General features: G+C 28.2%; 2 protein-coding genes and 1 non-coding gene across 3 annotated transcripts; 1 reads left to right on the forward strand and 2 right to left on the reverse strand.

Annotated features, from left to right (window-relative positions):
• The first annotated feature begins 6,562 nt into the window (after positions 1–6,562).
• Positions 6,563–6,662, forward strand: MIR5761B (microRNA MIR5761b). The gene has a single exon (NR_126627.1). It is a non-coding gene; the product is annotated as a microRNA MIR5761b (primary transcript).
• Positions 6,663–10,344: 3,682 nt separating this feature from the next.
• PT03 (prenyltransferase family protein PT03) lies at positions 10,345–18,803 on the reverse strand. The gene is made up of 12 exons (XM_041014270.1): positions 18,752–18,803; positions 18,558–18,608; positions 16,277–16,536; positions 16,041–16,124; positions 15,872–15,946; positions 15,405–15,488; positions 15,213–15,302; positions 12,467–12,568; positions 11,800–11,895; positions 11,621–11,692; positions 11,437–11,532; positions 10,345–10,568 (listed from the first exon to the last, which is right to left on the reverse strand). The coding sequence occupies exons 1-12, from the start codon at positions 18,801–18,803 to the stop codon at positions 10,389–10,391; spliced, it is 1,242 nt and encodes a 413-aa protein (XP_040870204.1). The 3' UTR covers positions 10,345–10,388.
• A 2,195-nt stretch (positions 18,804–20,998) lies between these two features.
• On the reverse strand, positions 20,999–25,594 carry LOC100810356 (putative pre-16S rRNA nuclease). The gene is made up of 6 exons (XM_003521939.5): positions 25,122–25,594; positions 23,126–23,185; positions 22,916–23,028; positions 22,447–22,515; positions 21,723–21,774; positions 20,999–21,543 (listed from the first exon to the last, which is right to left on the reverse strand). The coding sequence occupies exons 1-6, from the start codon at positions 25,374–25,376 to the stop codon at positions 21,412–21,414; spliced, it is 681 nt and encodes a 226-aa protein (XP_003521987.1). The 5' UTR covers positions 25,377–25,594; the 3' UTR covers positions 20,999–21,411.
• Between the last annotated feature and the right edge of the window lie 1,143 nt (positions 25,595–26,737).

The following is a 26,737-nucleotide window of genomic DNA, read 5'->3' on the forward strand; positions in this document are numbered from 1 at the left end:
ATGAAATTAACAGTCATTGTCTGCCAACTGATCCGAATAAAGATCTTATTGTTCTCTAAAACTTTATTTATAAAACTGGTATGATTTTTAATTTTTTTTGGCTGCTGCTTGGTATTCGAGATTTTTAGAGGCTAAGCCTTGGTGCAATTGTAAGGTTTCTTTTTTACATGTTGATTATAGGTTCACATTTCGGAAACAACTTATCCACTAATGGAGTAGAGGCTTTGTACTTGTAAACCCTCCCTATATCAAAAAAGAGTGTAAGCCTTTTGCACTGGACCACCCTTTTTATGATGCTTGACACTTGTGTTGATAATGAAATCTCGTTTGTGCTTAACATGCATTTGTTTTGATTTTCGTTTTCTTTTTCAGTGTATATGTTTCTCCTAATAATTACAAAAATGTTTCCTTGTTTACTATTTTTCCTTCATGATTTTTTTAAAGGAAAAGCTGAAAACAAGAATGTCTGTTTTTAAAGAAAAAACTTGTGATTTTTGATTGAATGATAGTGTAAAAAACTTTTACACTGTCAGTGCATTCTAATTAAATTTAAAAAAATTGTGCATATTAGAATTTTAATTTAATCTGTAAGCTATGTAGTACTGTGGTCTGTGTTTCATACTTTTCTCATGGGTTTCTTGATCATTTATGCATATGAAAGTATGACGCAGCCATCAAAATTGTATTCTATTGTTGAGTCTTGTTGCTCCCACTTGTTTATTCACCTCAGTTAAATAAATCCATTTACCTTCTCTTTGCTGCTGAAAAACAAATGCTTTCTAGTTCACGGGTAATGCAAGTTTCTATCGTCTACCTCTGGCTTGACGGATTGTGTACCAGGTGGAAGTTTGTTTCATCTCTGCTTGTTTTGTTCATCACCTCTAGCTTTCTACTCTTACAGGTTTTCGGCTGCATAGATAGGATGGAACGTGAAAGCAACTGTAGAACAAGTTGGATGGACTTGATCGCTTGAGAAAATATGATGTGATAAACCGTTCTAGTTGCATCAAATAATTGGGGTATAACATGTTTTGTAAAGATTGAAGTTAGAGAAATAATTGTATAACTTTCCAGAAGTTCTCAGAAGTTGACAAAACTAAGCAATTATTTGTGGAAAATGAATTAAATTAAGAGCACACTAGATCTTGTTGAACGTTCTAAGGTGATCCTCAACATAGGGCTTCTTTGTAAGTTATGGTGAGATTTCGAAAGTAATAAATTCTTCTAGCTTTACAATACCATGTAGTATAGTCCACTAAGGGAACTACCTATTTTCCTTTATTTTTCATTGCGTCAACTAACTTAAGTTGACGAAAGGTTTGAGTTTCGACAATATAGCAGAGAATAGCCATTATTTGACTTGTAGACAAGTAGGAATTAACTCTTAAAATTTATAAATATGGCCACTAATAAAATGATAGATTTCGGAAGTTCCGTTATGTGGAAGGAATGAATACTCAAAGGGACTCGAGTAGCAGAAAACGTGCAGTTGATAATGGCTTCGTTAACTAGTCCATAATCTGGTGACTCGAACAAACATGCAACACTTGAAGCTGTTTGGAAGTGACTAGATCACGCACAAAATGTTAGTCTATTGCAAGGTGCCTCATCCTAGAATGGAAAACAGGATTTGCACGTAGATAAGTTGCTCCAAGATTGTCCAAGTGCACCAGCCACCAGAGGCTTTCTGGAGAGTGGAAGATGAAGCACATTTAACAGTTCTTGGATCCAAAGTAGCTAATGTAGTGGTGGAACCAATTGTTCTATATTCGACCTCTGTTGAAGACTTTGCAACAGTTGGTTGTCTTACATGACCATGATATGGGATTGGATCAAAAGTAAATGATGTAGCTAGACCCTTGTGTACTTGCAATCTGATGTGAATAAAGGAGTCTCGCTTGAATTGTAAACCATGATCAATGGTGCCCTTGAGATAGCGCAAGACAAGTTTAGCTGCTTGCATTTGTAAATTAGTGGGGCATTGCATATGCTGAGAAAGCCTGCTTACTGCAAAGGAGGTGTCTCATGTCAGGTCTTGTGAAAGATTAAGCTTCTCTAGAAGCACTTTCAAAAGGGAAGAAAATAAGAAGAAAAAAATGAAATAAGTTTCTTCCCAAGCTAAAATTGAACTCTCTATTAGCCAACCATTAAACAACTGAAGAGACCCTATTAAACACCTGTATGCAGTCACATCACAACTAGAACTATCTACCGGGAAAACAATGATGAGTTTGTGGACATTGGAGTTCAGATAGGCTTTGAATCTTACATATTGAAGAGACCAAGGAGCTTCAGAACATAATGATGTTGGGTGAGAAGCAATCCTTGAGATGTAGGCAAAATCTCAATCCTAGAAAGTGGGGGGCTGGGACTTCGGAGATTTTTAAGTGAAAAGTTGTTGGAAACAGCTAGTTGTTGAAAGTCACCGAGAAACTTGTTTCCTGTAAGTCGCAAATCATCTACATACACAAGAAAATAGCCATAACATGATCATTTTTATAAATAAAAAAGTGAAGTGTCAGATTTGACATTGGTGAAACCATAAGCCAAGAGAAATGATATAAAAGCATTGTAAGTAAAGGGCTTTATTCAAGTTGCAAACATGGTTGGGCTGTGATTAGGATGCACAAAACCATATATGGTTGAGCAATGTAAATGTCTTCTTAGATGGTCCCATTCAAGAATGCATTGTTAACATCCATGTGAGATAAGGTCCAAGCTTTGGAAAGAGCAATGTGGGGTTTAATTACCAGATCGAATGTTTCTGAGTCATCAACCCCTGGTTGTTGATGAAACCCTTTGGCGATTAAATGTGCCTTGTAACGAGAAACATAACCATCTCTAATAATAAAATAAATTTTGATAGTGACTTCTCTTATTTTTAGTTTTCAAATTGATTATTCTTTCTTGATTCATCATTTCATCATGATCTTAGTTTTCAAATTTTATTTTACTTTTATATAATACATCCAACCCTTGGTGCTCTAGGTTCTTGGGCACCAAAAGCTTCACAAAACAAAACGAGAACTTAATAGAATATAATAATGTTCTAGGATTCCAAAGTTCAAGTTTGAACCATCATTACAAATGCTTTGAAGGAGTGTATGTAATAAAAAAGATAAATTAATGTCTATACACTAAAGGTGTAAAACAGTTTTAGATTAAAATATCATGTTTTTGCTACCAAAAACATTCTAGACTCTATAAAAATTTGTTGTTCTCTACAAGTTTTACTATCCATACTCACTGATTAGCATAATAAGTTCGAACTTTCTAATATTACTCTCAAATAATCCTCGAATGTTATGGTTAATACTTAATATAATTCATTTGTACTAAACTCTTTAATTTTTGAATAATAGCAATAACTTTAATGTTTCAACTATGTCATTTTTTGCAGTAAAAATAAACTGACTTTTTTTAGTTGTCTTTGGACAGACATTATGCACATTTTTTTCATCTCTCTCTAAAGAGGGGAAAATCTCTCTCTTATTTCATATATATATATATATATATATATATATATATATATATATATATATATATATATATATATATATATATATATATATATATATATATATATATATATATCATTTCATTTCATTTTTGCTGTGGTGTTTTACAGGTGACTCCAAATATGTTATTTCTCTTCAAATAGTCAGTTCTATGATACCCGAATTGCTTATCACAATTTATGTTCTATATATCAATTGTATGACTTTGAAATAGACAACGTACGAAACATACAATTAGAAATGAATAATATAGATTAATAATAAATTATTTTTTTTGTCTTTTGGTCTTATATATCTTTCCATTAAAAAATATAATTATGACATAATTGTTGTCTAGTTTATATAAAGTTGGACGTTCAAAAACATATAAAGACTAAGAATATACAAGAGCATTTGCTCACATGTAATAATTTAAGCAGTTTTACAAATTTTTATGATTTAGACTACTAGATTCCTTTTCATATTTTGATTTATCAAGCCTACCTAATTAGCATAGCCTTCAATATGGTCGAAAAAACATACAACCGTTTATAGCTTAGAAACTTTTCGGTGGAAAAGCACCATTTATCTCACGAGAAAAAAAGGGTTATAATCTTATGGTGTAAATTAAAATAATTATTTTAAAGTAATTTAAACGATGATAGGTGGTTAGAGATTAGATGACAGTATAAAATATTATTAGTGTATAATATTAAACTCTTGAGTTATTACTAATAAATGTTACATGTTTTACTGAAGATAAATAAACCATGTCTTCTTTTGGCTTCTGGGCAATTATCATGTGCAACTATTGACTTCATTATTGCCTCATTTTTAACTCTGGTTCCATTTATACTCAACCATTTCTATAGATTATATATTTTTATAACATGAGCTTAACAAAGTAGAAGGAGACTTGTTGTTTTATTCTCTTTTACAAGGATTTTGCATTAGCTAGATTATATATATATAGGTTCTTGGTCATTGATTTGGAATGTTGTATTGACCTCTAAAAATATTGGTTGTTTGTTCAATTATTAGTGAGCTCTTTTCAATTACATATAAACCTATTTTCCCCCTCACAGTGTTTAAGACATAAGTATGGACTGATTTGGATAAAATTTTCCAGAGCACTTATAGGAGAAGAAAATAAGAAAAAAATGAAAGAAAATTTTCCATAAATTAAAATTAATTTATGCATAAATTAATATGTAGAAACTCACTCATTAGATTCTCCAAAAGTTGATTTATTATTGATGTTGATTATTTATTTCTTATAGTAAGTTCCATACCTTATCTATTTGAAGTTCAAACACTTGATTTATATAGCACTAATATAAATCTCAATAAACAACTGAGGTACCGCAACTTAAACAATTTTAAAACTCAAAATACTAAAGAAGTGAAAAAGGAAGGTTACAATTGAGAAGAGAAATAATATATTTGGAGTCTCCTATGTAACACTGACAAAAAATTTAGATAAATCTAAAAGTTTCTCAATGGTTTTTTTTTTTTCGTGAATACACTCTTTCTCCTATTTTTCTTTTTTTAATATACATTACTTTGTGATTTAATTCTCAATTTATATTACTTTGAACTTTGTGTTTTGATTCACACTACTCTACAAATGAATGTGGCTAAAGAGATCTTACAGCTGTAAACTCAAATGAACTTAAATACATTCTCTCTTCTTTTTTTAAATTTAAAATATTATAAAATATAAATATTATATTATATATTTTTTTAATTGATTTTAAAATTATTTATTTGTTAAATTAAATTTTATAATTTTGTTTTTTTATTTTTTTAAAGAAAATGATATTATTAAATATAATTATTTTTATTTTATTATTTAATTTACTTAACATACTTTTTAGGTGAATATTTTTATTTAAAATCTGGATTTTCTAATATAATTATTTTTAATATAATTATATTACTAAATATAATTATTTTGTTTATGTCATTAGATTTAATTAAAAATTATAAGACTTTTTGTTTAATTATAATTATATTTTTTTAATATGTTTTATTATTTTTGACTATCATCTCAGTTATTATACTTTGAAATTTTATGTATTGTGTAAGATATATATATTAATTATTTTTTCACTGTGTTCTTTAATTTGTTTTAATACTACTAATTAATTTTCTTATTTTTTAATTAACGAACATAACAAAAAAATATCAACAGCATATAAATTTAACTACAAAATTACATACAACGTAATTAAAAAATTGTACTCTAATTTTATCCAATTTTTTTTATTTTTCTTATCTGTATATTTTCTTTTAAAAAAATAAAAAACAAAATTGTAAAATTTAATTTAATAAATAAGTAATTTTAAAACCAATTAAAAAATTTTATAATATAATATTATATTTTATAATATTTTAAATTAAAAAAAAATCTAAAAAGGAGAGAGAATGTATTCACGTGCATTTGAGTTTGCAACTTTCGGAACTCTTTCACCACATTCATTTGTGAGTGATGTGAATTAAAACACAAAGTCCAAAATAATATAGATTGAGAATTAAATTGTAAAATGATGTATATGAAAAAAACAGGAAAGAAAGTATATTCACGAAAAAAAACCGTTTCTCGACTATAAAAAGAGATGAAGAAATTCTACATAATATCTGCCCAAAAAAAAATTGACATAGTTAAAATATTAAATATATTTCTATTATAAAAAAAAAGCGTTTAATAAAAATAATAAACTGAATCAAGTATCAATCATAACATTTGAGGATTATTTATGAGAGTACGTAATATTAAAGATTAAAGATGACCTAGTCAAGACATTAAAGATATTTCTATTAACCAAGAAAGTGTTTAATACAAATAAACTGAACTAAGTATTAACCATAACATTTGAGGATTATTTATGAGAGTAAATTTTGTAGAAAAGTTTGTACTTCTACGCCAATCATGCATATGGATAGGTAAACTTGTGGAAAACACCTAATATTGTTTGTTGCATTCTTGATATGTAGACCCTCCTTCAATGCATTTGTAACGATAGTTCAAACTTGGTTGTTGTTCATAACATTATATTTCATTTGTTTTTTTTCTTTTGTGTCGTGAAGCTTTTGATGCCTAAGAACCCTAGAGCACCAATTATTAGATGTAGTATTAGTGGCCAAGCACAAAAAAAAAAAAAAAAAAAGATTCATGTTTTAAAATTCTTGTACCAAGATCATGATGAAATAGTGAATGGAGAATAATCAATTTAAAAACCAAAATAAGAGAAGTCACTCTACCAAAATGTATTTTGTTGCACAAAACATTAAATTTGATTTCTTCCTATTTTTTGTTTGCTGATTTTGTTTTTGGATTTTATGAAACATGAAAAATTAAAATAAAATTCATTTTTTAAATGAATGGATTTTTTTAATAATTCATCTCTGGCATGACACTCCAATCATTGCTCCTAGTAATATATCTATATCCTTAGGTGCTTAGAAAATCAAAGTTACATTTTTTGAACATATTTTCTTTTAAAAAAAGATTTTTCTTTGAAAATGTTATTTTGAGATATTCAAGAAGTTAAGTAATGATAATACAGGTCAATCAAAGGAATAAAAGGTCAATCAAAGGAATAAAAGTATATATATGAGTCATACCTCATACTTGCATAGTAAATATTTTCAGGGGAATGTTTACTCCGCCAGAGATTTCCACATACAATTACCAATGGTTCCTCATATTAGTCAGCAAATAATTTTGTAATGAAAAATTGACCAACTTAATAAAAAAGAAAAATTGACCAAAGACCCAAAGCTAAATGGATAACAAAGAAGAATGAATGATGACGTGAGACCTAAATGCGAATCATCGAGCGTATCGATTCTCATCTTCTGAAGCCCATTGCTTTGTTCTTCTGCTGCTGCTCCTTCCTTCAAAAAAAATTCCTGCAACTTGCGCTTCCTGTTATGGTACGTTAGACAAACTCATTTCCCACCGTAGCAAAGGAATATGTGGTGTGATATAAGTTAGATACAATCAATGTTAAGATAAGTGTGGATTATGGGATAATTATTTATGTGTTTGAATCTAAACTTGTTAGTGTGAATTTGGATTTGGAGATGATTATTTGATTAAAATATAATTTTTTTCTTTTTATTTTTTAAATCCGTAATTTTAGTCGTTGAGAATTTTAAATTTTTACTTTTTAAAAATTCGTAATTTTAATTTTTTATTTTTTAATTGAGATATTTAAAAAAAAAATGTGATTTTAGTCTTTTTTAATTTCAGATTTAATAATGTATTTTTAACTTTTTTTTATAAATTAAGCTTGTTAATAATTAAATAATTTGAATAAAAAAAATTGTTATATAAATAATAAATAAACATCTATCAATCAATGTTTAGAAAGTACATATATTAATGTCTGAAATCGATCACAAAGACTAAAATTATGAATTTTATAAAATAGGGAGACACAATGTCTTAATTAAAAATGAGAGACTAAAATTATAAATTTTTTTAAAGTGGAAGATGAAATATCTCAATTAAAAAGTGAGAGAACTAAAATCATATATTTGAAAAAATAGGGGAACAAAAAGTATATTTTAGTCTAATTATTTTTGTGTTTGAATTTGGATTTGAAATTGTGTATAAGTGAATTTAGATTTGGGTTAATCATTTTAGTGCTTGAATTTGGATTTGGGTTAGAAAATATGTCTACGACCATTTAATTAAACAAGTTAGCAAGTAATTTTGGATCATTTTTAGCCATTAGAAAACAAATCGTAATAAAATAATAATAAAATTCATGTAATGTCATCGGTTAATGATAAAAATAGATGAAAAAAACTAAAATGTTGGATGAAAAAAATCTTTAACGACGTTGATTAGTTATAAAATAATTATAAAAAGTTTAGAAATCAAAATCATAAATAACAAAAAAAATTTATGGATAATATAATTTATCTTAACTAGTATCTAGACAACATATATGTTTGTAATTTTTACTAGTTTAATACATTTTAGATTCAAAACAGAATCCTTTTATTCTATTGTATGTGTTGTAAACATTGCTTTAACCTTCAATGACATCCTTGGCTAATTAAAGGCATGAGAAAGTACGCCACGTACAACAACTGCAAAAAGAAACAAGACATGAATACAAAATCATGTTCCACTTCGTATGAAAATGATAAAGAATATAGTGCAAACAATATAAAACCATTAGACTTTTACTTGTGTTATGAATGATATTTATTTTAATTTTAACTTAATTTTTAATCATAAAAATATTAAAATGCAATTAATTTTTAAAATATATACGTTTTCTCTTTATACATAAAATAATTAAATTTGCATCTAAAACTTTTACAATACATTGCATGAAAAAATTAGAAAAAATTTTATTCATGATATTATTATTTAAGAAATAACTTAAACCTATTTTGTATAAAATAAATTTAATTTTAATATATATATATATAAGAAAAATGTAAATTTTTACATATAATTGTTAATCCCATTCTTTTAATATATGAAGTTAAAATGATCAAATCAAAATATGATTTTGTAGTAAATATATATTAACAAATTAGACTTAAACTGTTTTTTCATATAAAATTTTCAATGTCATAACTTAAATATTAGTAGAAGAAACTTTATTTATGAAATTATTAAAATGATTTTATACAAATTGACTATTAAAATAAGTTTATTTAATGAAGGAAGCTAATTTAAACACCGGATTGAAAGGAACAACAAAATAGACATTTAAGAATTATACAAAATTAATCTTCTTTTCAAGCCCATAGACAAAAAAATATTGATTCATAAAATATAAATATTTATAAAAAAGTGATTGAAATATAACATTAATAGAGTTGTAAAATAAATGAAACAAATAAATAACCCGATATCTAAGCTAATTATATTGTTTTTGGTCTAATTAGAGGTATTTAAATTTTTTTATTTAACACTCAACTAATTTTCTCCTACTGAGTTGGTCTATTTTGGGACAAAATAATTATATTCATTTAATAAGTGAATAACTCAAATGAGGAATCTTTTCTATTGAATTTATCAAGTTATTCCGTGTAATAAACTATTTTTTAAATAACAATCCACCCAAAACTCACTATGAATATGAATTTGACAGTGAGCTTTGTTGAAGCCTTTAAAATAACACCATTTTTTAAAGCAACATGCATGCAAATGACTAAGATGCATGCATCCCAAAAAGGTGGACACCACTGTCTCTAACAATCAATTGCAACACACATAAATATTATTAATAACTAAAAGTAGGATATACAACTGTGTGTGAGGGGGACCCAAATCCATAAAAAAAAAAAAAAAACTCTATTTGAACCTATATAAGGAAGTCCTAATCTCCTACAATATAATTCCTTTGACATGAAAATGGTATAAATTAAGCCCTTCGAAATAATACCAATTTAATAAAGCCACATGTGGTAAAAGCATAATTTTCTTTCTCTCAAAACGTTAATGAAAAAAAAAATCAAAGAATTCACAACTAACAAAAAACCAAAGTCTTACAATAACACAAAAGTAACATCAATGATACTTTCTAAGTGAACCTAAATAGAAATGTCAGTTGGAATAAAAAAACTAAAAAAAAAACTATGAATAATAAAAAGTGCATATTCCAAACTGTAGAAGTTATAAATTACATCATGTCCCAATATGTTATACACTTTGAACAATGTTTTTTTCACCGGAAGATGAAATTAGACCTATATATGATTAATTGCATCAACTTAGTGATAAGAATTCTTGTTCACAAATAAATAAGTTCAGTCTAGCTACTATATATCTTGTGGTTTGTATTTAATTGAAGATTAGAAGTTAATAGAAATCAAACAACCTTATTTTCTCATAACAAGGGAAAAGTAACCAAATAGCTATTTCTTTAAAATAATAATATTAATATTGTACTCCACAAATGGTAAATAATAAATAATCTTTAAGAAGATTACCTTCCAAATCAACATATAGAATGATCTCATTGAAGTTTTGCTTTTCAAATCTACAATTTTGGCCTGGTGCCAAAGTACTGAAGCAAGAACAGCATATCCCAAACCCTACAACATTGACACCAAATAAATTTAAAAGCAACATCACTAGAAATTTTAAACGAGCTTATATTCACTTATTGGGATATGTAAAAAAATAAAGAGCGAGCTTATATTCACTTATTTAAACCTACATTTTATCCTCAAATTAAGAATGCCTCCTTTAAATATCAATTTTTACCCTTAACACTATTATGATGATTCTAAAGTTGCAATAATCTATGCAATAGACAACCTTCCTAAAAAAATATTTATTTGTTTAAACTTTCATATCACAAGTTGTTAATGTTAATCAAACACATAACATGTTGCAATGTACTAAATTCTATACATATAGAAAGGTTATAAGGGAGAAACAAATTATGTGTACTATTTATCAGTTTTCTAGCTTGAGACCTTGGCTAGTAGCATTTGTTTTAACATTTTTTTTGTATTTGATTTTGTTTTCTTATCAATAATATACTTTCACTTGTTGGATGGTAATTGCTCCAATTAGATTCACTATTCTAAAAGATTGTTATAGAATGGAAGGAAAAATAAACCAAATACTTATTATGATATATTTATAATATAATTGATGTGGAAGATGTGTCATAAAGGTTAAAAAAATATTAATTTATATTATATTAATAATGATCCCTAATCTTAAATAAATAATTAAGTAATTCATGATATTTTAAAAAAATCAATCCTAAGAAATAATCTAAGTCTACCTAAATTACTTAAGATACAACCAATATATTATAAGACATTTGTTTTATATTCTAATACTTGCCAATTAAAATGGTACCTATATCTTGAGGTGCAAAACAAAATATTTCTTAAGTGGATACAACACAACTATAGTTGCAATTTATAAAAGTAATAAACATATTACCGTGACAATTTTAATCCAAAGGTAAGAAGATGATGCTCCAGCCAGAAGGCCAACTCCAAAAGCCATTTCAAAAAGGAAAACACAAAGCCAAAATACCTAACAAATATATATTAGTTAGAGACAGTCAAGGAATACACAAGAGAGCACAACCAATTCTACTAAAATGTTGACTTGAAAATTTTACCCATTTTTGACCTAAACGTGCCGAAATAGAATGAATACCAAATGCTTTATCTCCTTCAATGTCAGGTACATCCTGAATATAAATGTAATAAAAGGTTTTATATTATGTACACATATTGGACCAAAATTAAGTTTGATGTTGGAAACAAATGTATGTGATGAAAAAATAGATGCCTTTACCTTGTACAAGGCTATACCTATAGAGTATAAACTCATGAATGCAACCTCAAAAATCAATGATCTGGAAAAGACTGTGGGCCTCTTCAACACAAAGGTCTGGACATTGTTACACAGATTAGCAATAAATAAGAGTATAGTACTTGTTTTCATCTTTCTTACTTTATTTAACATGGAAATGATTATTTTTCGAAGGATATATAGAAAAAATATATATAAATACATACAAAGGGGATTTTAGGTGATATTGTGACTTTTACATGTAATTGTTTGTAACTTATAAACATTAGTTAGTTATAGGCTCTTTATTATTCAAGCGAGATAGTTATAGTTGGCATAGTTAACTTTTAGTATAAATGTACATATCATATTAAATAAATAAATATCCACATATTGATAAAAAAAAAATATATACATGCCAAATTAAAGCAATGAAAGTGAAGCTCATTCTTCGCTTTACATATTCAACTTTTGTTTTTCAACTTTCTCACTCACATCTCATTATTCAATTTTGATTGGTGAATTTGAATAGTTGATTGTAAATCCAATATAATCAACCTTAAAATTTTAGTATAAGAAATTGTAGTTATTGTTACATGCATATAAGATAATACATGTTCATCCAGAACTAGAGGTCTATAAAAAGAAAAATTAGACATAGAACAAAAACCTGTATATGAAGGAATATTGTAATTGGAAATATAAGTGCCATAGTTGCAAAAATACACATTGCCGCTAGCAATGGATGTCTCTTCCATCTCAACAAAGGTGCCTGAAAAAATTTCAAAATAGTGATCTCATTGTCAAACAATCTTTTAATCATTAGTGTGTTTGTCAGAGAATATTCATGCATCTGATAGCTTAGTTTGCATTTGAATAATGAATTTTAATAAGTAAATGTATTTTCTTATCTAACATGAAATATCTTGTTTATATTTTAAACAAAGAAAATTTTAGAATATTGAGTATTTTTATTAGATAATATTTTTAAGAACTTTGAAATTTCACTCTATTACAAATTATTTTGAAATGATTGGCTCTAGAGAATAAACTTCTATAATGGAAAATTATATATGCCCAAACTATCTTATTTATCCAAAACATTTTTGCAAATAAAAGTAACTAAAATTAAATGCATTAATTTGATTTCTTTATATTTAAAATTCTAGTTTGCAATTTGAAAGAAAGTCATCCAAACACAAAGTTATGCTTTTGAAATAGTTGGCTCATGACATGATATCGTTGCATTCAAGCCTATGACTAAGTTGTTTGCAATTTAATCCTTGATGCCACTTCCCTATAATATGGAAAAATTGAAATTTGGCACAAGTTGACCAATAGGATTGTTTCACACTTCAAACCTAAAAGAATTTGCATAAAAGGTGTGTTCGAGATATACAATTTAAAAGATACATTTAATTTCACCTAATAGCTTAAGTTTTATGTATATATATATATATATATATATATATATATATATATATATAATAATTAGTTCTGGTGCATATCCATTTTTAAACATATTATATGTGTTTGCTTGTAGCCTCAAACATGGTTTAAACAAAATCAATATAAGATAATACATGTTGAATAATTTGACAAGGATTCAACAACTATATAGAAAATTATATACAATTAATTCTTTTAGCTAAATAAAAGCAATGTCATATATGTTCTATTAATCTACCAAGAATTTACTATATGAATTCATTATTATTGCTAAAATATGAATCTTATTTAATTAAACTAAAAAAATTCATTGAACTTAATTTAATCTAATTTCATTTAACTCAATTAAATCAATTCAAAAACTCATTACATAAATTTTAAGAACTAAAATATAACTTGTAAAAAAAAATTCACCTATGAATTAGTGAGAGTTCCCACTATTAACATAAGCAACTCACTAATACAAATAAATAGATTTTCTGATATGGTACTGTTCGGTTTGATTCTTGGCCACCCAATGCTTTGCTTGTTCTCTTTCTTTTGGATTTAATATATATGGGAGTTGGATGTTGTGTTTGGTGGTTGTTAGGAGTGTCAATCTAGTTGGGATCACTTCAACCTTCAAAACCTTTCTATCTTTCCCATTTTGCCTAAAAAAAACTTAAAAAAAAAAACTTTTACAATGCATTTATTTATTTTAATTTTTTATTTGTTTAGTAGGAGAATTAATGGGGGGATTATATTATATAAATATGTCTTTCATATAATCCTCATTTGGTAATTATAATAGCTAATGATAAAATTTAAATTTTAAATGATCCTTTGATATAGGATATTATCCTATTAATTCTATTTTTTATTTTTTCTGATTTAAACTTTCATTTCTTATTAGATGCTATCATAAATTAAAGGAAGCAATGGATGAATACTAATAAATTTTTTAGTTTGTTAAATATCACATTCTGTAGGATTTTTCAATCATTAGCATTATTCATTTTTTATGTTATTTGTTTCATGCATTCACCTTGTGATACTTAAAATTTTTGAAGTAGTTTTTTTTTTTCTAAAAATGATTTTTTTTAAGTGGACCAATCGATTTAACCCATTAACTCGCGATGGACCGATCAAACCAATAAACTTAAGACGTGTGAGGAGGTTAGTCAGATTGCATTGGCCCACCTACTAAGCAAGCCAAGGTGGCTCACTCGATAATTTTATTTTGGAATGCCACAAAAAATAGCCTTTTGTTATAACCACATTATAAAGGATGTTATTATTGACTACCAATCAAATGCAATTACCAAACTACCCTTTTTCACCTTTCCTTTTTTCATTCTCCTATCCCTTTTCATTCATTCATTCCCCCTCTTTCCTCTTTTCTTCTCTTCATTCTCTATGCTTGCATTGCCCAAGTATTTTTTTTTCCCATTTTCATAGTCAAAATAGAATCATCATTCCATCATACAAAATTGCATAACAGAATCAAGATTCTATTTTTTTTCATAGTATTGGTTACACAATGGCATAGGTTTCTTGAGGTTTGTATTAGTACGCAATGACACCAGATTCTCGAGTACTATTGAATTTGAAGGTAGAGGTGCTTGAGTATTCGGCTAGGGCGAATAGTCAAACACTATAGGCTCTTGTTATGGTTGAGGATGCCTAAGTACTCATGTATTTGACAAAGTGGGGCAGTTGAATACTCTTGAGACAATCATGCTTTCTTATCTTAAAGATCTTAGGGGTATATATGGATAATTAGGTAGCTGAGTACCCTTATGATATATATGAATTCACTAAAAGTGTCCTTATTAAACCAAAAAGAATCAATAATATGAGTGAGTCACATGACAACAACTCCAACCATTGCATCATGCATTTCTGTCTTTCATAACCTTTACATACTAATGTCATAAAATATTGTAAAATGTATAAAAGAATTTTAAATACAATTAAAAATAACTCACATTGATTGAATAAGCTGTCCATATCAAAGAGCACAATCCAATATTCCAAATCAATGGCCAAGAACCTACAATCCAGCTAATCCAAAGACTCTACAAAAAAGAATAAATCAATAAGCCTCCATCTACTATGTTAATAAAGCTCATCTTGAAAAAGATCATAATAGAAAATTAAAGGATGAATTTATATCGCACCAAAGTTAAACATGATGCAACAATAATGGCGCCAGTTCTAAAGGATAATTGACCAGATGCCAATGGAAGATGTGGTTTGTTAATCTACAATAAAACATGAAACATACATTAGTCAATTAAAAGACAAACCATTTGATACTTCCTCCAAAATTTTGTAAGCTATGAAATAATGTATGCTTTCTCGACCATATATCAAATGCTACAATAACAAAGGAGGCTTCATAAACCAAAATATAAAAAGGAGTTTTGTAGTCAAAATTATAAAAATTGCTCAAATTGTTGCAAGTGAGCAAATGCTCTTGTATACAACTATTCTTTATATGTTTATCATTATCCAACTTTAGACAAAACAAACAATTCCGTCCTTATCATATTTTTTTACGGAGAAATATAGAAGCCCAAAAGACATAAAAAAGAGAATTTATTATTGATCCAGATTATTTATTTCTACTAGTAAAGTTTCATACCTTGTCTATTTCAACGTCAAACAATTGATTCACACCATTCATATAAATACTCATAAACAACTGAGGTACCATAGCCTGAAACATTTCAAAAACTTAAAAAATATTACTGGAGTTAAATGGTAATTTACGATGGGCTATTTACAGGAAAACAACATATTTGGAATTTTACCTGTAACACACCAATAAAAAATAGTGGAGATATATATGATAGTTTCTCCACTGCAAGAAGAGACGTAGAAATTATGCTTAACATCTGCCCAAATACAAATGAAATTAACCCACTTAAAAATTAAGAATATTAATATATAAACAAAAAAGTGTTTAATACAAATGAACTACATTAAGCAATAACCAAAATATTAGAGGATTATTTAAGAGAGTAATACTATAAAAGTTTGAACTTACTTGGCCAATCATTGAGTAAGGATAGCAAAACCAATAGAAAGCAACCAAGAGTTTTTTGACAGAGTCTAAAATGTTTTTGGGATCAGAAGCATGAGGTTCAAAATCAAAAGATGGTCTAGGGACTGCTTTCAAAACATATTTTCTGGTATATTGTTGATATGTAGAACCTCCTTCAATGCATTTGTAATAATGGTTCAAACTTGATTGCTGCAACCTCAAATGATTATATTCAGTTTGAGTTGCTCTTTTCTCTTGTGAAGCTTTTAATTCACCAAAACCTATAGCACCAAATGTTCAATATAATGTTGTATTAGTGGTGCATGCACAACAAAAAATAGATTCTTGTTTTAAAATTATTGCTACCAAGATCACGACAAGATGATGAATCGAGAAAGCATAATTGAGAAATTACCACCAAATTTTATTTTTAGAGAAAACATTAAACAAAACCCCTTAATGTGAAAAATTAGTTATCAAAAATATAGTTTTGGATTCAATATATAATCATTTATGCATAGAAAATCATGTTAATAATATACTTCATTATAAAAATGTCTCTAATTGAACATGCAAGACGAATTTCAAAACATTTAGTTTATCTCATTAACAAGAAAAGGGAATTGATTTTGATTGTTTCCTATTTTTTTTTCTTTAGTTACAATAACTTTCTATCTAAAAAAATCATAGTTGTCCTTTTTGTCCTTTTGATCCTCTTCTAACGACATTTGAGATGAACATAAATTAAATGAATTATGTTATGTTTGTTTCAAACAACATTTGTCAACACTTGACCCCGAGGACCAAAAGGGTAAAAATATTACAACTATGGGACCAAAACAAATGTTTTAAACTATATATAGAAACTAAAAAAGAAAGTTATTGTAACTATAACGAGTCCAATTATTTTTGGGATGACGAGTCCAATTATTGCTACTATGTATGCATAGGTTTTTGGAAACTAAAATTCACATGATTGTGAAAACATTATTGTTAGTTGGTTCACTTTAACTTTGAAAAAAAAAATGGTTTTTCTTTGAAAATATATTTTTGGAAAGGGTTGAGTTTAATTTTGAAATGAATTTTATTTTGAAGATTTTTAAAAACTGGAAATTAAATTAGTTTTAAAGATTACTTTCATTTTGAAAAAAATAATTAAGATTGTTTTGTATTGAGAAAAATAAACCCATTTGCTTAAAGTTTTTTTTTTTACTGCTCATTTGCTTAAAGCTATTGTTACAAAATACTATTTAAAAAAAGAAACCTCTTAATATCCAAATGGTATTTAAGATAACGCTCGCAAATACTAATATAGAAGAACAAAATTAAATTTAACACGAACAACATTAAACAAAATATTCATATTGTGTAAAAGGAAAAATGAAGCGAACAATATATTTTCAATAATTTATATTTTAGTCTAGATAACTTTGATTAACCTTTCACGTAGTATATAATTGGTACCGTAATCTTTCCATTACTTATTGAATATTGTATTATCTTAATTTAACTATTTTTAATTTTTTTATTTACTCTTCGATTATTTTTATTATTAAAGCAAACAAACAAAAAAGGGCCATAAATCCATCCCAATCTTATGTCAAGTTAAGAGACAGCTTAGGATATAACTTTTGACGGGTGGAGAAAATATTTTTTTTATATTTTGAATTAGTATCTTCTAATTTAATAATTTAAAAAATATATAATACAATATATTAATATAAATTTAATACTATTCTTTATTTTAATTAAATTCTTTGAATTCATTAAATATTACCTGATTTTTAATTTGAAATAAAAATAAATAATCCTCCTTTCCTTTGAACTTGCATGGAAACCTTTCCAAAGGACCCATGAAGTAGTTAAGTTAATTAGTCGATTTTAATTAATAATTTTATAAATTTAAATTTTATTTTAGAAAAACTCATAGAATTAAATATTTTAAGTAGCGGTTCTATTCAATAACCATACTAATAATTCAAGAGATATTTTTTTCACCAATAAATGTGTCTTATGTTATTAAATAAACCAATGGATACATCCACTTATATTATTAATAGATTTCACAGTAAATTAAAGATATAAAAAATTATCAATTAATATTTGAAAGTAAACTTATATTTCTTATAATTATACCTAAAAAATATATCTATTTAATTTTACCATAAAGGACCAAAAGAAGTAACTAATAATATTTCTTGATCCATAAAAGGTCAAAGTGATTCCTTCAACTAAAACATTTCACCTAGCAGATGAAGGTAAAATGTGAAAGACTGATACATACTTGCATAGTAAAAATTCTTGGTGGAATGTTTACTCCGCCGGAGATTCCCACCTACAAATACCAAGGTTCCTCATATTAGTCAGCAAATTAAACAATTTGTAATGTAAAAATGACCAAAGGTTTTACAATGAATATGAATGAAATCAAAGAAGTAAGTAATGGGTAATGTGAAAGCTGACATAATGTATAGGTACCAGTTGTGATTGAACAAGCATTAGGAGAAGATATAAGAATCAATGAAGCCATGGAAACTTCGAACCCACTAAGCACACAAAGCACTTTCTATAGAAAAAATAAGCAAACACACCCCTATAGCGGAAAAGACAAAGGGAAGAGAAATTTTTTACACTAGCTAGAATCAATATGATTTGGCTTATATACAAATTGATATACTCTCCATCGCACATGGTTAAACTTTTGAATGCAACTAATTACAATGTAATAATAAACTAATAATAGACAAAAGTAAGGAAAAAAGAAGAAGAAAAGTGAAGGCGCCGTAGTATGGGACTAACTTTAATAAACTAATAATAGACAAAAGTAAGGAAAAAAGAAGAAGAAAAGTGAAGGCGCCGTAGTATGGGACTAACTTCATTACTAAACTAAGTATTCATCCATATATATGAGTGTAATTAGATTAAGCAAGCAGTATTTAATGAATTCAGCAGTATGCAAATTAATAGTATGCATATTGAGTACTCTACCCATTAACTAAAGGTACGAAGTCAATTTTAGTACGAATCCATTAAGTAGACGTATGTTTTAAAAATTATACGAATGCGTAAGTCAATTTAGACTTTAAGTTTTAAAAATGGAATGGGATCCAACCGGCCACTTTAATTTCAAAATCAGTGAATCAGCTCACTGTCTTGTTTAAATAAACTATAGAAACAACTTTAAACAGAAGGAATAAAAAAAATTAAAAATTAAAAAAGATTAAAAAACAGTAAACGTTGAGAAAAACTGATTTATTTTTTGGTGAATTGACAGTATGAGAAAATATAAAAAAATGCTTAATATGGGATTATTTTGATTTTCTCTTTAGAAAATTAAAAAGGGTGAATTATGTTTTGTTACCTTTTTATTTCTATTTTTAATTCATCAATAAAACTTTGACTAGTTATAATTCCACATGAATTTTTCCTCTCCGTTTTTAATTTTGTTAACTTCGAATTTTTTTTATTTTATTTTTTTGACAAAATCATTATGTTAACCTAGAATGTTAATTAAGTGATAGCCTAATATTCACATTGGCTTCCACATGACTTAACATGTGAATTACCTGTATAATGTGTGAGGGGCCAGACAATTTTTTCTTTTATTTCAGAACTACCGGAAAAGATAAATTATGTAAATTGTCCTTCATTTTATCAGGATTTACATTTTTAGTCCCTAATAAAAGTATGCTAGTATGATAGGTCTTGGTACCTCAACTTTTTCGTTTTTGTTTTATTAACTTAGACCATTAAACTTAATAGTTTTTTAAGGCAACTTAATAAGTTAATTAGTTATTATTTTCACATAATTTATATTATTTTTAAACTTATGATCTAATCAAACAATTTTTTTCTCAAAAATTATTTTAACTTGGCAATAACCAAGTCAAAGAATTGGTATAAGGAAAAAATGTTAGTAGCACCTTCTTGGATACTCTTTTTTCAACAGTTTATGATTGATTGAAATGTTTTGAAAATCACTAATTTATGGGTCTCCTAAATCAGAATAGAAAACCATTAAATGAGAAGTTACACTAACCAAAATTTTTAAATTTTGCTAAATTTCAATCAATTGTACAAAAAATGTCAAAGAAATTATTGTTAAAATTCCCCTTGTTGCATATATATTGAGTCAATATTAATGTGAGTAAATGAAACATATCTAATCAAAACAATTCTTATTTTAAAAAAGCAAGGATCATAACTGTAAACCATATATCCATATAAAAATAATTAAGAGTAAAAATTAGTTAATCAATTAACTACTTAAAAATTATAATTCAAAGAATTGACCCAATGATATATGTCCCACTGTATTTATATTAGTAAAAATATCTATTTTATTCATGTTTAATTTTCACCATACACAAAATTCTCTTAGATAACTTAAAAGGTGTATGTTAACAACCAATACTATTTCTGTTAGACAAAAAGCACATCATTCCTTTGTTTAGACAAACATAAATTACATGACAATCATGTAATTTTAAATTATCTTTTTAAAATAATTTAAAATATCTTTTTCTCTCTCCACTGAAAGAGTCGTCCCCTCTATTTTTTGAGTGAGTCTATATGAAATTTGTTAACCTACACCCACTTGTTGTTTTTTATAGTAGTATTAGCAATTCATAACTACAACTAACCTTAAAAAACACCTGATAGAAAGTTACAAATATACATCCACTTATTTCTTAGAAGGAGTATGTGAGCAAATTATAACTTCAATTGATCTTAAAACACAAACTTCATTAATCAACTGGGTTAAAAAATTAGGATGATTTCACCACCAATAGCTACAGATCCCACATGGAAAACAGAGTGGATCAAGAAAATAATAATAATCAGAAGCTCAAACTTCATGTTGAATAAATATATATTTTTTACAATAATTTTAATGCCTCGAATAGACATGGTTTGCTTGCTGCCCTCCCTTTCCTGATATAAAATCTAAATACTTCATGTTGATCACTGATTGTTGGAATATCTTTCTCTTTTTTGAAAACTTTTTCATGCATAATTGCAATTTGTAATCATGAAGGAATGGTACAAGTAAGCTGCTTCCAAACATGTTGTCAACCCTTACCAGGCACCGCCATAAAATTGACCATAGAAGCTAATGGAACAAAGCAAACCTGAGATTAGTCTTCGTCCGAGAAAAAATCAACATCTTTGGGAGGACCCCTTTGAAGTTTTGCTTGTAATTCTAGATTCTTGGGCAAAACAAGTTCAGTACCCTGACCTGACGTGGAGAAATATCTCTCCAGTACCATCTGTTAAAAAAATTGATAGAGTCATTATTCTAGAAATGTCTTGTATAAATGAGGGAGCATTGCATGAATGAACTATATTGCCAAAAAGGGAGCATAAAATTAGATATCCCAAGTTCATACAAAACTTTGTATGAATGAACTATATTGCCAAAAAGGCATCAAACATCATATTCACTTACCATGGCAGCATAGGCATCAAGTTTCTTCTGCTGAGAGGACTTACTTAAACTCCTGAAAGAGTAATAAGTGTGTCAATTTTCCAATAAAATACAAAATTTAGATTGACATCTTTTAAAAGGAATCTTCATTTGCCTCTCGCATCTTATAGTACTACTTCCTCTGACCAACAACCCTTGGCGCACATGGCGCCTCCCCTGATCTCAGAAGTTAAGCACATAATAAAAACCATGCTAGTGTGAGGGTTAGTATAACATCTTTGTTCATAGGCAAACAATTTTATACCAAAAATGGCCTCAAACTACATAAAAAGATTCATAGTTTTTGGAGATAGCATGCATATTTCTTCACAAGCAAGTCTTATCTACAGATGAAGGTTTTGATTCCCAACTACTCATTTAGTTTTTTAACACTAAAGAACTTCAACATGATGCCCTGTGAGAATGAGATCCACCAAGGTTACAGGGTTCTTTTCCCATCAATTTCCCTTTATGAAGCATATGATAACAGTCTCTGATAATAAAATACGCTAGATAAATAGTGAATACAAAATCCTGCAAGTAGCATATCCTTTGTGTAAACTTTTCACTTTGGTCACAATGCATCAGATGCCATATCATTGCCAAGATAACCATATCACTTAGGAAATTATTCATTTCACACAAAACTCAAGCTAGAATTGCAAAGGATATAATGCAATCAATAAAGAAGTTTCAAAACAATTACATGTTGATCATTCTATCTTTGGCTTCTTCTGTTGTCCCATGTTCATCCTGTAGATACACTCTCCAACCCCTGAAATAGAGTTGATATATAAATAGAAATTAATCAATTCAATAAACCCCCTATAAGGAGCCATCCATAATTCCAGTCTCCAGAAACCAGATAAGTTAATCAAATTTATTGTTGGTTATGGAAATTTAAGGCCACAGAAGAATAAAGCCACTTAATATAATTGCTAAGGTCAATCACTGAATATTGGAGGCATTCCCATAGCTCCCGATTCTGGTGGTTTAGCAGCTTCAAAAGTGAAGAGTATAATATATAAAACTGACATTGAAGAAGAATATTATTGTGAACAATGATCAAGCTTATAATAAGCAACTCAGCCTAATGCAACTCGTTTTCTTATTTTGGAAAGCATAAATAGAGATAGAAGAGTTTAAACATTCAAAGCTTCATTAAAATGCCTGACCTCTCAGCAGCTCGAACAGCAAGCCTTCCAGCAACACTTCGGACTTTGTTCGACTGTGGTGTTTCCTTCCCATCAGAAGATTTTGGAAGTCCAATTATAAACTCATCAACCTCCTACAGTTTCAAAACCATGTCAATTTCAAACTTAGAATACCCTCAAAGATATAGGATCCAATCCAAGTAGTACAAGTGAAATAAAATGAATCAAAACCTCTTCTTCGGCAATGTTAATAATCTGAACCTCAAGCTTCTGTCCTCGCAGTTCCAAAACCTATAGTAACTGCAGGATTATAAATGGCTGATGAAACACAAATAACATAATTCGTAATTGATCTTGCAGTAATAAACATGTAGTACACTAGTACCATGTGCTCCACCCATAAATTTAATGTTTAAACATGTTTTTATTCCTTACAAGTATACTAAACTTTGGTTTTAGTCCCTCTATGATCTGGGTTTGATTAGTATGTCTTATTTTCATTTTTTTTAAATATTTTTTATCATCATATTTTGTTAATACGTGGGCACCTTTGGTCCCTACCATAATCATAGTTCCATTAAATCTTGGCGTGTCACTTACAGTGTGTTTGGATAAGACAACAGAATCAATTCTATCCCACAAAATCATTGTGCCACCGTGAAAGAGTAGAAACAACTATTTGCTGCTTTACCTTCACCGTGAAAAAATAATTAATTTTTTCCTCACCATGAAGCTAATCCAAATATCCTATAATAATGAGTTAGGAATCTATTTGAGATGTCACTACTTAATAAAGGAAAAATAACTCATTCATAAAGTTATACAAACTTTACCTTTTAGTTCTTACACTTAAAAGATCATCTTTGGCTACTGCACAAGTACTTTCGGATCCTTTTGATCCCTGTCTTTACAAAATGGCAAGAACTAAAAGGTAAAATTTGCGTAACAGTAGGACCAAAAGGATTTGAAAGTACTTTTACAAGGACTAAAGAGGTGTATTCAATTAGGATTTTGAAGGAATTTAAAAGACTTTTTTTGTTAAAAATATCTTATGATATTCGATCAAGACTTTTAAATGATAAAAATAAATCTTGTGATATTCAATCAACACTATTAAGACTTTTCAAAGAGTACAATAAAATCCGTTGGTATTCAATTAAGATTTTTCATAACATATAAAAAGTCTCTTGTTATTCAAAAGTCCACAAATTTCAATGGATTTTTTCTAAAATAGATTTTGATGGATTTCATGGGATTTTTTTAGTAGAAATTATAAATAACACACCCATTAAACAATCTTACCCAAACCCTTGAGATTTTTCAAACTTTTTTTTCTACTGGTTTCTTCCTCTTTTTCCTTGCCCATGTCTCAAATTCAGCTCTTATTAGTAATCTCTCAAGTGCACATTCATCCCTGCTTGCCACCAAAACAAAGAAAAAAAGTACCCCTTCGGAAAACAAGGTCTACTGCTTGAGAAGTGATGAGATTAACATAGAGCTTGATGTCTTCTAGCTTGGACACACAACATCAAACTTCTAAACATAAATAACATAGAGCAAATAAATTTGTGACAGCTCTATCACTTTAAAGCCATAAGCTTCTCCTTGTTTTCTCTTTTTATAGTGATAGTTTGCATGTACTGAATTCTTTTTCTTCATCAGCTTATGAACGTCCTCATAACTTCTCCATTAAACTATGCCCGCAAGCTGTTTGTGAAAATTCCCCTAAATTGACTGTTTGCGAAAATTCAAAACTTATCATTTATTTGTTAAAATTCGAATGTTTTCTAAAAATTTATAGAATCCTTTAAAATCTTGTAAATTCATGAAGCCCTTTTAAATCTTAAGAATTCATTTGTTGTAAATCTATTTAAATCCAAACTACAAAATCCTAATCATAAAAGTCTTTTTAAAAAAATCCTAAAAGTCATTAGATTCCTAAAACGTCTATTGAAATCCACAGGATTTTTTAGTGTAGTCTTTTAAAATCTTAATGGAATACACCCCTAAAAGAGGATTTTTAAGCATAGGGACTAAAAAGTAATTTTTCCTAACAAGTAACTTCATCCAAATTTAATTTCAACATTTCGAGAAGAAGTTCACAAAATGGATAAAGAACCCAAAACAGAGTATCAAATTACATGCTCAATTCATCCAAATTTCACAGAAGCACTGAAGTGAAAATTGAAAAAATTTAAAAGAAAAGGAGAAAAAGAGAAACTGTTACGGTTAAAGGGCGAATAGAGAAGCCTTTGCTGAGGGCGAGGCCAGTGCGAGCCAATCCCAAGTCGAGTCCGAGGCTGAAGCCTCCTCTCCATTGCGGCTCTCTCTTCTTCCGAAGCGCGTTTGGGGGAAGTTCATCCAAAGTCAATGCCTTTACTCTGCAATAACCATTTTTGCCATTTACAAAGGATGGGTTCGAAGGTGAACAACGAAGAAACGGTTTGTGGGGTGGTAGAGGAAGCACTTGCTGCGTCCACATTATTGCAGAGAGTTGCAAAGGGAAAGAAAGAGATAAATTAAAATGACAATTTTTTTATAGCACCTTTTCTCTAATCTCTATCTAATACAGTATGAAATTTTACACAAAAATGTTTTCCGTCCATTTCAAATTTATACAAAATGATTTTTTATATAGATTATAAATAGTGCCTCTCTAAATTTTTTGAGAAATAAAAATAATATTAGATCATTTTCAGGATCTGAATGGGGCGAGGATTGATTGAAGGTATTAGTTATAGATATAAAAAAATTGAAAAGGTTGTTTTAAAAATAAAATGAAAAAAAAAAAGATGTACACCAAAATAGCATATATTTTTTTATTAATGGTATTTAATAGTATAGAAGTATAGATTATTATAAATGTAACTTTTTACATGAGTTACATATATAATCGAGATAAATATAATATTTTTTTCATATGTAACCTAAAAAAATTATACACTAAAAAAATGAGATAATTTGACGAGGACTTCTTTCTATCCTTCTATATGTTCTATTGGACCAGGACCCCGTATATAGATCTATTTCTAATTCATGTTAAATTTCTCTCCCCTTTACTTTCACAATACTCTCTTGGGAATTGCTAGGGGCACCCAGCTGTTGCGCCCAGCAATTTTTTGTAATTTTCAAAATACTCCTTAATGTTTCAGTGGAAGAATCTTCTTCCGCAATTATGTTATAACTGTGGAAGAATCTTCTTTCGTGTCATCTCACGGAAGAACTTCTTCCGCAGGAATCCACGGAAGAAGATTCTTCCGTAGTTGTAAATTACAACAGCGGAAGAACTTTCTTCTGTGAATTCTCACGGAAGAACTTCTTCCGCGAGATCGTACGGAAGAAAGTTCTTCCACAACTGTAACAAGTTTTTCCACAGTTGTAATTTACAACAACGGAAAAACATTCTTCCGTGGATTCTTGCGGAAGAAGTTCTTCTATAAGATCACATGGAAGAAGTTCTTCCGCTTTTAATAGTAAAATACAAAATACAAAATTTAACATAGACAAATACAAAATAATTCAAAAATTTAAAAACAAAAAAAAACAAATTAACTCACAGAAAAAGATTCTTCCGCAGTTGAAAATAACAACACTTCTTCCGCGAGATGACACGGAAGAAGGTTCTTCTGCAATTGAAAATAACAACAACGGAAGAACATTCTTCCGTATGAAGGTATTCGTGTTTTTTGAACAAGAACAATTTTACTCATTTACATAATTGTTGGGTGCACCAGCAATGTTGCTGGGTGCACCTAGCAACTCCCTACTCTCTTGAAATCTTCTATCCCATTGTTTAATGCCATTTGAAATTATATTTATAGGCAAAGAACTTCTCATGAGCTG

The sequence above is a fragment of the Glycine max genome, chromosome 3, assembly GCF_000004515.6.
Source record: "Glycine max cultivar Williams 82 chromosome 3, Glycine_max_v4.0, whole genome shotgun sequence".
Classification (NCBI taxonomy): domain Eukaryota; kingdom Viridiplantae; phylum Streptophyta; class Magnoliopsida; order Fabales; family Fabaceae; genus Glycine; species Glycine max.

Bases quoted from the DNA above. Each gene is read 5' to 3' on its own strand.
- PT03 (XM_041014270.1), bottom strand. From the start codon at position 18,803: ATGGCTTCATTGATTCTTATATCTTCTCCTAATGCTTGTTCAATCACA. The intron at 12,569-15,212 runs GTGAGTTATTTT...AAATTTTTTCAG, and splicing joins GGACAGCTTATTCAATCAAT to GCACCTTTGTTGAGATGGAA. The intron at 11,896-12,466 runs GTTTTTGTTCTA...AACAATGTCCAG, and splicing joins CAATATTCCTTCATATACAG to ACCTTTGTGTTGAAGAGGCC.
- LOC100810356 (XM_003521939.5), bottom strand. From the start codon at position 25,376: ATGTGGACGCAGCAAGTGCTTCCTCTACCACCCCACAAACCGTTTCTT. The intron at 22,516-22,915 runs GTCAGGCATTTT...ACTCTATTTCAG, and splicing joins GCTGTTCGAGCTGCTGAGAG to GGGTTGGAGAGTGTATCTAC. The intron at 21,544-21,722 runs GTAAGTGAATAT...TTTTTTTAACAG, and splicing joins TTGATGCCTATGCTGCCATG to ATGGTACTGGAGAGATATTT.